This window comes from Centruroides sculpturatus, unplaced genomic scaffold (genome assembly GCF_000671375.1).
Source record: "Centruroides sculpturatus isolate CEXI.00-Female unplaced genomic scaffold, Cexi_2.0 scaffold560, whole genome shotgun sequence".
Taxonomy (NCBI): Eukaryota; Metazoa; Arthropoda; class Arachnida; order Scorpiones; family Buthidae; genus Centruroides; species Centruroides sculpturatus.
Genome location: NW_019384914.1, coordinates 433,955 through 451,272, shown reverse-complemented (window position 1 = coordinate 451,272; position 17,318 = coordinate 433,955). Strand labels below are relative to the sequence as shown.

Here is a 17,318-nt window from a genome sequence, read left to right as displayed (position 1 = left end):
CTTTCCGTAAGGAACAAGAAATTGATCTAAAGTTGATTGTCTTACTCTTTTAATCAAAATTTTTCTCAAATGCGATAGCGCGTTGTCGTTTTCTATTTCCACTATGACTTTTTTCTTTCTTGGATGTTATATTGATTAAATATATAAATCACAAAACTGAAAAAAGAAGTATAGCACAAACACTCGGAAAAGCAATGCTTAACTCGCGCATGCCTAACACCAACTAAAATTTGACACAAAATACCGTTATCCGAGACAAAATTTTTGCAAAATAAAAGTTCGTTAACCGATTTGGTCGTTAACCAGGACGTTCGTTAACCGGGGTTCCACTGTATTATATTTTTAGACTGTAAATCACTGGTTTTAATGCAATTTCAGCTTAATGTTGTATAAAACTGACAGCTCATACAAGTTTGTTTAAAATGTGCCTGTATGTCTGTTTTTTATACCGTATATTATTCTGTATAGTTTCAGTTTAATTTATATTCTATTTCTTTAGAATTATCTTTCTTTCCAATTTTCTTTGTTCCTTTGTCTCGGACTTCCGAGAACTCAAACTCACCCCTAGCCCACAGGAGGTAGGGGAGAAATAATAGACGGCAACGAGACTGGAGGGGAAAAGAGACATTCTTGGGCCGGACTCGAACAGATACGGACGTGTGGTATCAGGCTCGTTAATTGGAGATCGACGAGCACTGCAGAAGAGGGCCTTAAAGAACAGATCGTGAGGAGAATCCGATTGACAGATCTGGAGGCAAATCCCAAAACGGGCCAGGTTGTTTTAAGAAGAGAACGTACGAGCTTGGGAAGCCGAGACGAGGAACTGCGGAGAACCGTCGCCGGAATTTTGGGTACCCATCTGTCCTACGATCCTTCTCATTTCCCCTTTCTTCCGATTCTATCTCTATTAGATGAAAGTTCGATTAAGACTCGCGCGCGTTAGATAAGTCGGGAGGTAGGTAGTTATGCAGGGAGTTAACTACCGGGCCACTATTATATCCGATCACCGAGGATAGTTGGAAACGTGTGAAAAGGAACAGCGGGAATCCAGTAAGAATCTGTATATATCTGTTTTATCGCGAAATTAAAATTTAATTGGTTAACACGTTTGTGTTTTCCTCCCGCGTTGTACATTTCACAAAAACATACGACTCAAAAAGCCCCAAAATGGCGACTTCAGAAGTAGGTCACGTGTGTCCCGACCTATATATAGTACACAGACCTTGGTCTCTCTGGTAGAAAGCGGCACCATCCACCAGCAGACCGCAGTTAAAAGATTTTCGAGCCAAATATGACATTCCATTTACCATTCCAGTTAACTGGCACACACCTGCAGAGTAACCGGAATACAGTCCAAAGCGGACGAAAAAGACGGTTCCGTTCCGACTGCTGGGCCAGTACGGAGGGGGCAGACGACAGAACTGAAAAACCTGGTGGGTGGTGAAAATGCCAAAACACTCGTTTCTCCGCCTCGGTTGGGTCTGATTGCCGGCAGTTGTTAGGGTGGAGAAAGGAATATCAAGAGGACGGCAGTAATAACCGTAACGCTTTAATTTTGCAGTAAATACAGACTACATCGATAGGATTAACAAAATCCGCTCGACGGATAAAAATAACATTGTCTATTATAACAAGGAAAGCCTTAAAAATATCTTTGGTATGCGCTGACCTGTATTTTGGGCCACAAATATTGGCGGGCCGCTTCCTCGCCCTTTTGCCTAGGACGAATATATATATTTTTATATTAATACTTTATGCAAAACCATTTCTTCTCTTCCCTTCTTCTCTTCTTCCCCCTCCTCCTCTTCCTCTGTGGTCTGCAATAAAACAACATTTGCTTTAAAGCCTTTAAAATCTTCCGCGTCGGCTTCCGGTCTGGTCCTTCTCCACCAGAAGCCGACCACCCCACCTGTGCTGCCTCCCCTGGAGTGGCCACACAGACCGGTCTGGTTCAAGCCATAATTCCCCTGCCAGCCAGAAATCGATGGTTTAATTAAGTAATTGAAGTAGGGAGGAAAACGCAGGAAGACGCCACCTTCCCTGCAACTAGTGTTGCCACCTTTTCAAAATTGCTGACCCTACAATAGGTTTCTTCCTACATAAGTCCCTGACTGGTTTGAATTTGAAAGTGTATGAGGCATGCGCAATGTCATTTTACAGCAAAGAACTGAACAATGCACATGCCAGTTTTAAACTAGTTAGGGACTTATGTTGAACCAAACCTAATATTTGCCAGATATTTGCAAGTTAGAATTTTAAAAATACATTTTCTGTCACTCTTAGCCTAGGGATATGTTGGGAATAAGTTTGGGTGGGGGTGTGAAGTTAAAAGAGGTTGCGGTCGACGTTTTCATCGCGAAAGCGTGAACGTCAGACGTTCAGCGTCATCACCCTGTAAGCCTAGAAGTTTGACAATGGCGTTCGGAACGTCGAGCACGATTCCACTGACGTTCCAAACACCATTGTCAAACTTCTAGGCTTACAGGGTGGTGACGCTGAACGTCCGACGTTCACGCTTTCGCGATGAAAACGTCGGCCGCAACCTCTCGTCTTTAACCGTTAAAATAAAATACTCGCAAATATTTTTATAAATTAATTTTGTTTCATCATAATTTCACAATTTCTACTAAAACCGGACAAATTAATAATTATTCCGGACCACGGATTTAAAAACTGGCTTGTTGGAGTGAAAACCGGCCTAGTGGCAACATTACTTGCAACCCGAAGAATTACCCACGTCTTTGAGTAAAATCAATTTTATCCCGGTGGGTGTGGAAGGGCGCTGGACAACTGGCCGACTCGGCAGATACAGTACTTTTAAAAATTCGATAAACTTTGCGTGGCGACAGGTGCAGGCTGACGAAAATTAAAGTGCACGCCACTACTTTTTAATTATTGGCTGCTGTCAGCTTCCATATTTTACAAAGTGGTTTTGGATAGTCAAGACGTATTTGTTTGTGCTCTCCAGTTTTTCGAAATTTTCGGCAGAAGTTTTTGGTGCATGTTTCTGTGCAGAATATCATTGCATCCAGCAAGTCACCTCGAGAAATTTGGTAGACAATTTGTTTATCTAAGTCAATTAGGGGGGAGTAATTACGGCTTTAGTTTTCGGCTGAGTCTAGTGTACGGGAATGAAACTCTCAGGGTGGCGGCACTAGCGTTTTTAGTAGGGTGGGGTAATGTACTAGTTCTGTAAGTGGGGTGGAGGTAGGTTAATTACTAGCTGAGTACAGTGGTTCAAAATTCATCCTATCTCTTAACGTGGGATTTTTAAATTTTTCCGTTGCTAATGTTTTTTCAAAAATCACTAACAGTCCTAACCAGTGCTGCCGTTTCTAGGGTAATTTCAACCTCCCAGAGTAATGTTTAGGATAAATCTAGGATAAAACTGCCCTGTGATCTGATGCTATTACCCATCATGCCACAAGTTTCGCCTGAAAAAGTTTTAGCAGAAAACCGTTCTGTTTTCTCCTATAACTGGAGGCTTTTAGGATAGGACAACAGAAGCTAAAGAAATGAAGATTGGCGCTAGGTACATGGGTGTACACTATATTACACCAAAGTAGGATTTTGTTTTTCTCCTCCATGCCATTGAGCCATTGGCACACTACAGTATAGGTACAACTTTTGAATGATGTAAAACTTTTTACGTCATTCATCAGCTCATTTCGCTTTGTGGCAGGCACCACGTGTGACACGAACTTTGCCTGCAAGCGAACCGTTTTGACCACACCAGGCAGTCAACTTCTCCACATCATCCAATTATTTTTTTTATCCGAGCATGAGCTCAGCTTGGAGAGTTTTCTGAATTTAGGGTAAAACGAAAGCACCGTCAGGTAGTTCCACCAGAAGCAGGCAGCAGGACTGGCCCCAATGGATATCATAACAGTCCCAATCATTGTTTACACTTTTTCCATTGTACCTAGTCTCTATTTTTCGATTGTTATTAGTTTATTTTTCATTGTTATTGGCTTTTAAATGTTTTTTCTATATTATATCATGATTTCGATGCATTTTAATGCATATACGAGGGATGATCAAAAACTAAGGTTACAAATCCTGCAGTGAAAAGTATACATTTTATTTCATACAATACAACCAACTGATAGTACATACATTAGGTTATTTTTCGACGTGGTCTCCATATCGGTTTAGGCACTTGTCACTTTGTGTGATGAGTTTAAAAATTCCCTTCCTGGTAAAAATCTTGTCCTTGCGTGTTCAGTCAAGTTGTCGCGAAGTGTTTCACTTCCTCGTCTGAAGCGAATCATCATCCTGCTAGGTTCTCCTTCAAAGTGAGGAAACAGGTGAAAGTCGCTTGGAGGGAAGTCAGGGCTGTAGGGAGGGTGGTCGATGATGTCCCAGCGAAACTGCATCAATGACGTGGTGGTCTTCTGGGACCACCCTCTCTACAGTCCGGATCTCGCTCAAGCGACTTTCACCTGTTTCCTCACTTGAAGCAGAACCTAGAAGGATGATGATTCGCTTCAGACGAAGAAGTGAAACACTTCGCGACAACTTGACTGAAAAGCAAGGACAGGATTTTTACCAGGAGGGAATTTTCAAACTCATCACACGAAGTGACAAGTGCCTAAACTGATATCGAGACCACGTCGAAAAATAACCTAATATATGTACTATCAGTTGGCTGTATTGTATGAAATAAAATGTACACTTTTCACTGCAGGCTTTGTAATCTTAGTTTTTGATAATTCCTCGTATTTAGTGACTGTTTGGGTTTACTTTGGCTAACTGGCATCCGTGGATTTATCAGTTAGGTTAATGGAGTGTCCTAGTGATTTAAATTTTGTTTTGTTTTTAAGAACATTACTTGTATTTAACCAGACAAATAAAAAAAGTGTATTTGACTAAAAACGTTTATTTATTTGTATTTAAACTGTATACTTGTTTGTTAGTCTTGGACCTACAGTTGGTGTGTAAGCAATAATGCATAGAGAAAACTTTTCTGTCAACTTAAACTTCTCGTACATAATGGTTTGAATTACGCAAACGTTACGACTACGTAAGTAAAAACCAATAAACCAAGTAATTTGTCTATTTTTATTTCCCAGTTGTTGTATACTATGCAAAAATGTAAGTTCAAGTAGTGTTTTTTAGATTGTATATAAATAAATTGTTTAAATGAAATGATAATATGCAAAAATAATTAATTATGTCTATTATTTTAATATGTTAAATAGTTTTATACCCACAAATCATTTGGAAACATAATATTAAATCAAAATTTTACAGAAACAAAATTATAAGTTAAAAAATAAATTAACGTATTAATTTAGGAACTGATACTTTGCGTAACTTCCTCAGTGAGGAATAACATCGTACTTGCTATCCGGCATTGAATTCATTAATCTAATTGACAGCTCATCTGGAATTTAATCCCAATATTTTCGAATGGCTTGTTTCGAGTCTGCAACTGTTAGAAATTGTCTCCCGTCTTTGTAAATGGATGTAAGAAGCCGCCCACAGATTCTGTATTGGACACAGATCTGGAAAGCATGCAGGCCACCACAAAACTTTATTATAAAAACCAGTGTTTTGTCATTTTTGAATTGTAGCAAAGTATTGCAAAGATGAAATTTTCACCTCTAACAATGTGACCGTACCTTAATAAGTTGATCTTCCAACAGAGCGTAATAGAATCCAGAAACGAAGATTATATCAGTCTTTCTTTGGGTCCAGAATCTAAACCATCACATAGCCACTAATCATTTTTGACTCATTTGCAAATCGCCTTCGGCTCTTAAGTCGTGCCAATGCTTTTGACAACCATCAAACACATTAAGATTAAACTTTTTTTCATCTAAAAGTAATATACTAGTGTCATGTGGTGACATTCAATGATAGGGAAGCTGTGCTAGCCCTGAATACCTGAATAGAATCATTGGAAGCATTATACAATATTTTGGCGTGTAGCATCCACCAGCTAAATCGTGAGGTTAGTTTCTGTTAGGCACATGCACGAATGCCTGTAATCTGGCTGCTTTACACCATTCAGATATTTTTGCCATGGAAGCCGTTCTTCATTCGACAATACGGCGCTTCCATTGGGAATATGCATATACAGATTTATATTTGAATATACAATAGTAATATTATCATTTTCTACACGTTTCTCAATCTTATTACAAATTTTTATATATGTAGTATAGAAATTTGTAATAAGATACATAATGCGGTTATAATAAAATATTAATTTTAATTAATTCAAAGTATGTTAAAATATGAGAATAATCGCACAATATGTATTTATATTTAAGAAAATATAAAAAAAAGCGGCACTTCCACAGCTTCCATGGATGGCACGTCACTGAAATTTAACTATACCATTAATGAGTCCAGCTCGTGATCTATCTTGCCAAATTGAAATCATCATTTTTACGTTTCTTTCTTCGTGGTGGTTTTCTCATTTGTTTTGTGTGTACTTTCCAACACGTACAATCGTGTGGGGAACTTGATAGATTTATGTAATAAACCCGATAATAATAAGAGAAATCAGCGATACAATTGAGTTTCAATTGTTGAATGTAGTTTAAATGAATACTTTTTCTTTTTCTTTGAAGTCCCAAACAATCTTGTGAATGCACCAAAAATAAAACTATAGAGTTTGTCCTGTTGGATTTTGTTAAAATTAANCCCAATCCGTTCTCCGGTGACATTAATATAGTTTAATCTACTTTAATGTTCACTTTACATATTCTAGCTTAGTATTACGAAAATTAATAAATTATATTACATAAATTTTTATAAATTAATCAATTGTTAATGAAAAATATAATTAGTTTTACAATAGCAATTACATATCTTTTCATTGGAATAAATGTATTTAGAGAAATACAAATAATAAACACAAAAAATTTAGATAAACACAAATAAATTATTTTAATAATTTAAATTTATTTATTTACTAATTATTATAAACTGTAAACATTTAGATTAGATCCAGCTTTACAATAAATTAATATAAAAATAATTTAAACTTGTTCTATATTCCAAAAATAACGCTTAAAAATGGTGGAATCTCTGACTGTTAAGCTACAGAATTGTATTATGTGAGGTATTATATATTTCTGTGGAAGGCGACATTTGGGCTTAGACATGACCTCGGGCTCCACCTTCTTAATTAAGGGTCTTATCTCATTGCAAGTTACTAATATTTTTTATTTTTATTTTTTCTGTTTCTGTATCTGTATAACATCTAAAGAAATTGGGCCGGAGTCTCAAAAGTGCTTAAAACGTTCCTTAGAATGCGGAAAGTATTCTCATCACCGTAAAGAAAAAACAGTGTCTTTCTATACTATTGGATATACTTGTGCTGACCAGTGGCAGAATGGATAAAGCCATTGAACTGTGCTAGTTAATCGCAGGCTCGTGCCTGGTCAACAGGCTGCTCTATGAAGTTTTTCAGGTTTTCATTTGTCTAATATCGAAATAAAGGTCAGTTTTCCGTTAAAAGTCCTGCCAGAAGATATCTATCAAACCAAGCATAAACCAAACCAAATTATTGTTGCTTGACCAGATCCACGATGGGAATGGATAAAAAACTCTCTTAGTTCTACAGAGTGAAAAGATCAGAAGTAAAAAATAAAATTCAAGTTTGAATTATTAAAACATTAATATTTTCAATAACTCTCTATTTATCTTTTATGTATAAAATTTTAAAATGATTTTAAATACTAATTCAGAATGCTATCTTTTAATATATATTTTATGAATTCTAAAAAAAAATAAGCTTTTATATGATATTTTAAAGTATGTTAATTAAATTAAACGTTACAATGATTTATCTGATACAGAAGTTTCTCAATTGATAATAATACGAAGTCAATTATATGCTTAATATAATATGCTTAAACTAGAAAAATAATGTATCACTTAATATATTTATTTTATTATTTCCCCAAACCAAATAAATTAAGGGGCCTAAATGCAAATTCTTGCACAGGGCACAGGAATGGCTAGTTACGGCTCTGTTCAGAAGCTGTCTATCTAAAAGAATCTTGCAAACAATACTCGATGGTGGTGGATTTAAAATAATTTGGTTAATTTCATCCCTTTGTTGTCGTTTCTCACTCACTCGTAGGTTAACTAGTTTTCATTCATGATTTCTCTTCGAGATGCAAGGAAGTGGAAAAGTCAAAAAGAATTCAAAGAATGCTGGGAAAATCTTAAATATCCACTATTGAGTTAGGAAGGTAGGAGTAGTGCCCCCTATCACGAGCTAATGGTGAGAAATAAATAAATAAATAAATAAAAACAAAAACCAAAAAATATATAAAACATTTGCTGTGGTACACCACATGTATATTTAAGCATTTTTTTTGCATTGCAAAAGTCAAGAAATGGTCAGAGTTGAAGAGGAAAATCCAGCAGGACCTTTGGTTTTATACGCTGACAACTTGGATTCAGTTGCAAGTAAACTAGTCTGTCTTATGTCACAAGATGACAATCGCCTTTATCTTCCAGGATGTTTCTAGCAGCTCAATCAATTCCACGTTTTACATTAGTTACAGTACATAGAGAACAACTAATCGAAGCAGCAATTTTCCTCCACTGCCACGAAATCTCCAGATTTCTGTAGTTTTGCACTCTCCGAGTTGGCACGTCTCTTGTTCTCTCAATGATTATTAAAAGTAATGTATCTCTGTTCCTACACTATATGATAGATCATACGAAGAGATACATATAGCCTATGAAGTTATATCAAACATTTAAATACGGCTAATTTAGTTGCCTTTATGTCCTTATCTCTTGTTTTATACTACAACAGGTGAAAAATAAACAGTTTTTTGTTTTTTCTGATTAAGAACTCGTACTTGTTTAACCAGTGTAAATGTCCTATTAATAAGATAGGTCTTAGTTGACTATAATAGAATAAAATTTACATACAGCCTGCATGTTGTGGCCGTCGGCCATAGTTTTATATATATTTTTGTTAATTTTAGTTAGGCTTAGTATCTCCTCTGTTCTTTTGTCTTAACTGTTCTAGAACTTTCTCCCTTAATCCCTATTCCCTCGGGTGACATCACCGATTCTGTGAAACAATGTCAAGAAGACAAAAGGAGCAATAACCCCCTGGAGAGGAGGCGAGGTGAAAGAAAGGAGAAGTGGCTGCGATTTCGTCGAGAGAGGACGAAAACGAGTGTGGTCCTGACCGAGGGGTCGAGCAAGAAGTAAGAAACCTTGCGATAGAAAACCGAAGGAGGATCATACCCTGATCGCATAGTGAGAGATCAGAGGTATCGGAACCTTGTAAGACGGCTGAATTATAGAGGAACGTAGGGCAATTGCTAAAGAAATCGAGTTCCCCCATGTTCAAGTAACGGCAAGCGGGAAGACCACAAGACAACTTCAGAAAACGTAGACGTTCATAAGAGGAAAGAAAATAAGGTCTGCAGTCATTAAGAATTTCAAGACGGTGAATCATCCGAGACCACATGGCAGAAAACTCCCGAGTATTTTCTCCTTTATTCTACTACTATCCCTATCTATATTTTATTTCTCCTTCTTTAGTTTGTAAGTAAGTTAAGTTTAGCTATAAGTCGTGTGTCGGTTGTCACAATAGAGGCTTGTTTGTGTAGACGATTATTGTATGTATACGAACCCAATAGTCTGTAAGTTGGAATCATTTTAAAGAACCTGTGTTTGATGAATAAAAAAAATTTTGTATTTTTACTCGTTTTATATGTTTCCTGTCTGCAATAATATATTGCCCTCAAACGAAACTTCACAATGTAAACGTTTCAAATAACTTTGTTTGCCCACTTTCTCCACAATTGGGCATGAAATTTATACCAAACTTTGCTACGGTAAAATTTTAATTTAATATTTTGTTTCCAAATGATTTGTGGGTATAAAACTATTTAACATATTAAAATAATAGATATAATTGATTATTTTTGCACATTATCATTTAAACAATTTATTCATTTACAGTCTAAAAATATTATTCAAACTTATATCATAAAGTGCTAGAGAAAAATATAAATTATAATAAAGGGAAAGTATGGCAAACTGAAAACCTTGAGAAATGCAAAAAAATTCGGAGGTTTTTGCTGGTATCAAGATAGAAGGATATTTGTATTTTCGTGTATGTGGGAGGTTAGGATTTTGTTCACCCATTTTAAAGCTTAACTTCTGTCTTATATTGAAAATTTCTGAAATTTTGCAGAGAAATTTGCGTATTGGAGTATTGATGCTATTAAATTTTGATGGATGAAGGTTGAGGGATGGGGAGAGGGGGTCACCCATCAAATTTCGAATAGGGTCGGGCATAATGAAGATTTTATTGGTTATTGACATTTAGTATTTTTCACAAACTCATCTCCAGCTTCAAAATTACGCTTTTTGCCATTTTATAATAATTAATAAATATAAAAAGTATTTTAAATAAAATGTCTTAACGAACGGCACCACTAAAATTTTAAATTTTTTTGCAGGAAAAGTTACGCAACTGGCTGCTTAACTTTTTCGGCCTGAATAAGTACAGTACATCAAATGGAGGTTTTAAGTATTTGTTAGGACAGTTTCGTCCATGCAGATTAGATCAACGATTGGCAAACTTTTTCGAGACATCAATTTATACCCAATGCCCCAACGTGTCTTCCCGGGTTCGAGAAATAATATTAGCCGCACATGGCCATCAACATGCAGAAACATTACCATATTTTACGGAGTATAAGACGCACTTTTTTCTTCGAAAAATTGCCTCAAAAATTCAGGTGTGTCTTATACTCGAAATTAATATAAAAATGTCCATTGTTCCATTTAAAATTCCCGCCAGACTTAAAAATGGCCTTATATTTGATGCCGTGGGAAACCTATCTCTATCTGGCAAAATTGAATTCAACTGGCAGCAGCAGTGCACCGATGCGATGAACATGAGTTGCGGGAATTACGTGCGGCTAGAGATCCAGATGGCACAACGCGCTGATTGGTCAGCCGAATGACGTCAACCTACGAAAATCGGTAATGTTGAGCGAATAGCCCAAACTTTGTATTGTTGTTGTTGTTGTGAGAGCGGGCAGACATTATATAATAGTTATAGACATTTCATCTAAAACTTAATAGTAGGCACTTATTTATAATTCCACTAGCTCTTGTGTGTATTGACATTAATTGAAAATTTTGCAATAATTTTAACATAAAATTACGTGATATCAAAGATTTTAATGTTGAGACATTTTTAAACATCAAGAAACAGATAAAATATAATAAAAAGTAATTTAGTCTGCAAAAAATTACTTTGTATCATCTCTTTGGCTTAATTTATTTTCATTAGCCTAACCTACTAAGAAACAGATAAAAGAAGTAACTTCTTTTATCTGTTTTGTATTTTTGTAAGCTTTTTTGTACATTTACTATAATAATAAAATAATCAAAAACAACAAATGTAAATTGCAAATTAAGTTTTTTTTAACATTCTTTATTAGACAATACAGTATTTTTAACCTTACAGAAACTTGTATTTAATGTTTTATATATATATTACAACAGAATATGCTAAGTAAAAATGCAGATTAGTTAACAATTTAATATATATTTTCACCTAAACATAATTCATACTTTTTAATGCATAATTGTTAAAACATTTTAAATAATAAGTTATTTTTTCTACAAATTCTCTAATCCATTGGTTTGCTTTTCAAATCAAATCCTGTGAAAACTTAAATATAGACACTGGATATATATTTTTCTATGCAACCAGGTATACAGCACATACAAGGCATCTAGAAATAGTTATTCATTAGTATGGTAATATTATTTTAACAAAAAATAAAAAGGATTAAAAAAATAGTTTACTATGAAAACATTACAGTACAAATGTAACATTACTTTTTCCTGACACATATTGATAAACAATTTCCACGATGAAATGTATGGAAATTCTTATTTAAAACATATATAACTATTATATTCAAAGGAATTTAAATACTTACAGTATTATTGATTGTTAAATAATTTATACAAGAATTCTATACTTTTAATTTGAAAAATGGTCATACAAATTTGATTAAACATACTTACAGATATATCCATTATGGAACTGGATACATGAAATTTCTGTAAATTTGAAAAGTATTGTTTCTTAACACAGATTTTGAACTGACATTCAAAAGCACAAAATGTCTGTTGACAGAAAGAACTGTCAATTCTAACTAAAACATTATTCTTATCAGATTTTTTTTTAATCTATGGAGAATATTCTTTATTTAAAATTGTTCAACAACTTTTACATTTAAACTTTATAATTTGTTAAGCAAGATTTGTGAAAATTTCTCTTTCAGAGGTATACAAAACTTAGTTAATTTTATTGTTTCATCTAACTATATTAAATGCATGTGACAAATTCAAAGAATATTCTGACTTATCTTAATTAATTATAAATTTCATCCTTTCTCAATCTTTTTATGAATATCATCTGTAACAAAGTATAAATTTTCTGTTATTTATTATCTGTGCACGTAAATTTAAAACACTAATCACACTATTTAAATGATCTATTGTGTATGATTTGGTTCAGAGGTACTGTACATAAAGATCAAGTATGAAGTTAAAATTCGTTCAAAAAAAATAAATAATCATAGTAATTTATTAAGTAAAAGTAAACCATTTTAAAATTATTCCTATAAATTTAAGAAAACATGCGAGCTAAACTTTATACTGTATTTTCACTTTATACTCACTCAATATTACAACTAAAAAAATAATCTATTTCTGCGTGACTTCGTTCTGACGACCACAAAATATAATCGTCCAGCATTTCCTATTTCGGCGGGCTGACGTCATTCAGCTGACCAATCAGCGCGTTGTGCCATCTGGATCTCTAGCCGCACGTGCGGGAATTCACAAGCTTGTTAACACGTGTGACTAAATATCCAGATGGCACAAAGAGCTGATTGGTCAGCTGAATGACGTCAACACACCGAAGTATAGATTATATTTTGTAATCGTCAGAACGAATCGTGACAAAATAGATTATTTTTTTTAGTTGTAGTAATATGGAATGAGTATAAAGTGAAAATACAGCTGATTATTTTTTTTGAACATTTAACTTCATACTTGATCTATATGTAGGCTTACCATAAAATTTTTTTCTCAAACCGGGACAATTTTGAAAAATACACCGTAACCAGTGTTTTCACCTCTTCAATATTGCTCTTTAGAGCTGAGAAGCAAAAAAAAAAAAAAAGGTCAACAGGTTCGCTACAAAATTAATAGTTATCCTGGGCAATGAATTAGAAACCGGACAACAGATTAAGGCTACTAGGATAAGTATATACTGTATATATGATTAAAAAGGCTAAATACAGTAGAGATAAAAGCAACTTTTAATACATTACATCTTTTTTTATTGATAATATTTTTGAACCAAACATATCTTATTATTATATTAATATTTGTCGCTACTGTGTACTTTCTTTAAAAATTCTTTGTTATGTTTAATGACATCAAAAAATTCGCTGCAATTTAGTTCACTGTTAATTTTGCAGTGTAGTAAAGCTTTCACGGTTGATTCAGCCATTCTACCTCTTTCTTCAGACCATATGATATTCATTATTGAGAATACTCTTTCGACTGGCGCAGATGTACTTGGCATGCTGAAAATGTATTCTATAATTTGAGTAAGATTGGGCAATGAAATCTTCTTTTCTTTGAAATGATTGAAAAGTTGTATCCATTTTTCTTCACAACTTGTATTTTTCCAACTTTCATAGTTAGCTGACCAAAAAGCTTTGGCAATCACTACTTCATCAAACAGTTGATCCATGTTTATTGTATTATTTGCAACAGTTTCATTAACTTTTTCACCTGAAGCTTCAATTTCAGACCATTTTAATTCATTGTTGTTTATTCAAGTAAAATATTCTGCTCCACCAAAACTTTTTTCCCATAGCTTGATGTAAGAAAGACATCTGTCATAAAATGCTGTAAACTCTTGTAGGATTGTATTGATATTAATAATTCCATTATTTTCTAGTATTCTAAAAGTTTTTTTGCTTCTTGGGGCATAAATTTATTATCACGCCTTTCCTGAAGGTTTGTTTTTAATTTTCCAAGTTCACTGATGATATCAGTTGCACTCGCATTTGTACTTTCCATAATCAAGATAGCTTTGTTAAACAATTTGAGTTGCCCTTGCACAAACCACAGATACATTTCACTACAGTCATTATCAAAAAACTGTTTTATCATCATTGGACAGTGTTCTTGTGAAATAAAATAAGATTTTAGTCCTTCATAGATTTCAAGTATTCTGTCAATAGCTGGAAGTAGCGAAAGAAAACGGGTGTTTCCATGTTTAAGAACCTTTTTATACTCTACGTCTACAAATTCACAGAACTCTTTTAATTGAGTGACTCGAACAGTATAAATGTAGAAAAATTTATAAATTTTGACCACTAAAGCTTCTATTTCAATAGGTAGAACATCAACTGCAGTTTGAAGGCAGTTGTGTACAATGTGAGCACCACAACCAATGCCAACAATATTTCTTCCTAGTTCCTTCTTTAATCTACTGTAAATATTGTTTTCTCCTCTACGTTTAACACCCCCAAAATTAGTATTGCAATTATCTCCACAAAATCCAATAACTTTTTTTGCTATATTATGAGTTTTAATAACTGACATTAAATGATTTGTCAGAATTTCTGCAGTTTCACCGGGAACTGATTGAAAGTCTAGAAGCTTAACTTTTACGCCACAATCTGGTACAAAATACCGCACAACAATTGGCATAGTTTTAATTTCTTTCCTGTTGGAACAATCTATTGATACCGTCACAAAATTTGCTTTATTTAAATCTTCACATAGCTGCTGAAACAACAGTGGCTCAATCACATTAACAATAACAGCTTCACATTTTGTTCTGGCTAGTCTAAACTTTGTTTCAAAGAGCCTCGAAATCAATTTAGATGAACAATCGGCTGACTTAAAGCTGAGATTGTGAATAGCAACATGAAATGCAAAAGTTGCTTCTTTAGCTGTTATTAAAAATTCTTTGTCATTTAAATCGTTACCTTTAAAATAAGACAATATATTCGATGAAGTTCCTTCTTCTGTTACTAGGCTTGCCTTGTGTTTCGCACATTTCACGTGATTTTTAATGTCAGAACGTCCACCATGACTTATTGAAAATTCCGAAAAGCACAGTTCACATTTTACTTTGTCCATACGATTACAAACTTTTTTTAAAAACGGGTATTCTTTTTTTAACTCATCGGTAAACACACAGCTTCTTTTTGGCATTTTGGATTAATTAACGTACCGTACACTGCAAAATAATTGTAAATGTCGACTAGCAACTTCAACGCGACTAAGATAAGACATGCGCAGCAATGACGTGCCAGTATGTTTCGTGTTGCCAACTTTAATAAAAACAAAATATCTAAAAAATGAAATAAAATATCCAGATCTCATAGGCTACATGCTATTATAAAATTTGTGAAAAAATATTTAAATTCATTAGACCACATGCTATAAATTTTGGGGAAAACATCTAGACAACATTAAAAGTACTTAGATCTAGATACGAAATATTTAGATTGGCAACAGTTAGTGTAACAGAGGAGTAATTGCCAAATCGCTATTTTACTCGAGGCTGCACTATTTTTACTACTTGTATATTCGGCACTTTTAAAATTTTCCAAATAACCGGGACAAAATGACAAACTGGCCGGGACACCGGGACAACATCGTCAAAGCGGGACAATCCCGGTCAAAACGGGACGTCTGGTAAGCCTATCTATATGCACCTCTGAACCAAATCATACACAATACATCATTTTAATAGTGCGATTAGTGTTTTAAATTTACGTGCACAGAAAATTCATACTTTGTTGCAGATATTATTCATAAAAAGTTCGAGAAAGAACGAAATTTATAATTATTCTTTGAATTTGTCATATGCATTTAATATAGTTAGACGAAACAATAAAATTAACTAAGTTTTGTGTACCTCTGAAAGAAAAATTTTCACAAATCTTGCTTAACAAATTATAAAATTTAAATGTAAAAGTTGTTGAACAATTTTGAATAAAGAATATTCTCCATAGATTACTCTTATCATTTTTTTTTTGTTTTAGTTAGAATTGACAGTTCTTTCTGTCAATAGACATTTTGTGCTTTTGAATGTCAGTTCAAAATCTGTGTGTTAAGAAACAATACTTTTCAAATTTACAAAAATTTCATATATCCAGTTCCATCATGGATATATCTGTAAATATGTTTAATCAAATTTCTATGACCGTTTTCAAATTTAAAGTATAGAATTTTTGTATAAATTATTTAACAATCAATAATACTGTAAGTGTTTAAATTCCTTTGAATATAATAGTTATATATGTTTTAAATAAGAATTTCCATACATTTCATCGTGGAAATTCTTTATCAATATAAGTGTCAGGAAAAAGTAATGTTACATTTGTACTGTAATGTTTTCATAGTAAACTATTTTTTAATCCTTTTTATTTTTTGTTAAAATAATATTACCATACTAATGAATAACTATTTCTAGATGCCTTGTATGTGCTGTATACCTGGTTGCATAGAAAAATATATATCCAGTGTCTATATTTAAGTTTTCACAGGATTTGATTTGAAAAGCAAACCAATGGATTAGAGAATTTGTAGAAAAAATAACTTATTATTTAAAATGTTTTAACAATTATGCATTAAAAACTATGAATTATGTTTAGGTGAAAATATATATTAAACTGTTAACTAATCTGCATTTCCACTTAGCATATTCTGTTGTAAAATATATAAAACATTAAATACAAGTTTCTGTAAGGTTAAAAATACTGTATTGTCTAATAATGTTAAAAAAACTTAATTTGCAATTTATATTTGTTTTTTTTATTTTATTATTAATTAAAGTAAATGTACAAAAAAACCTTTAAAGAATACAAAACAGATAAAAGTTACTTCTTGACGTTTAAAAATGTCACAGCATTAAAATCTTTGATATCACGTAACTTAGTTTAATGTTAAAATTATTGCAAAATTTTCAATTAATGTAATACACACAAGAGCTAGTGAAATTATAAATAAGTGCCTTTTTAGATGAAATGTCTATAACTATTATATAATGTCTGCCCGCTCTCGCAACAACAACAACAATACAAAGTTTAGGCTGATCGATCAGCATTTCCAATATTGTGCCATCTGGATATTTAGTCATACGTTTGCTAACACTGTCTCCCTCCCGCTCTGCCATCACAAACCCAGAACACCGTCTAAACTATGATGTGTCATTGCAGTCTACAATGCCAGTGAACTTGAATTGAAAATAATTTGTG

At 33.5% G+C, this 17,318-nt stretch overlaps 2 protein-coding genes across 2 annotated transcripts in view; both read right to left on the bottom strand.

Moving 5' to 3' along the window:
* Nucleotides 1-1,533: 1,533 nt before the first annotated feature.
* LOC111631709 overlaps nucleotides 1,534-17,318 on the bottom strand; it is a 334,641-nt gene continuing 318,856 nt past the window's right edge. The window contains exon 26 of the mRNA XM_023376015.1: nucleotides 1,534-1,817. Within this exon, the coding sequence (XP_023231783.1) occupies nucleotide 1,817 (1 nt within the window). The 3' untranslated portion in view covers nucleotides 1,534-1,816. The remainder of the gene's footprint in view (nucleotides 1,818-17,318) is intronic.
* On the bottom strand, nucleotides 12,450-15,921 carry LOC111631712. The gene has a single exon (XM_023376017.1). The coding sequence runs from the start codon at nucleotides 15,265-15,267 to the stop codon at nucleotides 13,996-13,998; it is 1,272 nt and encodes a 423-aa protein (XP_023231785.1). The 5' UTR covers nucleotides 15,268-15,921; the 3' UTR covers nucleotides 12,450-13,995.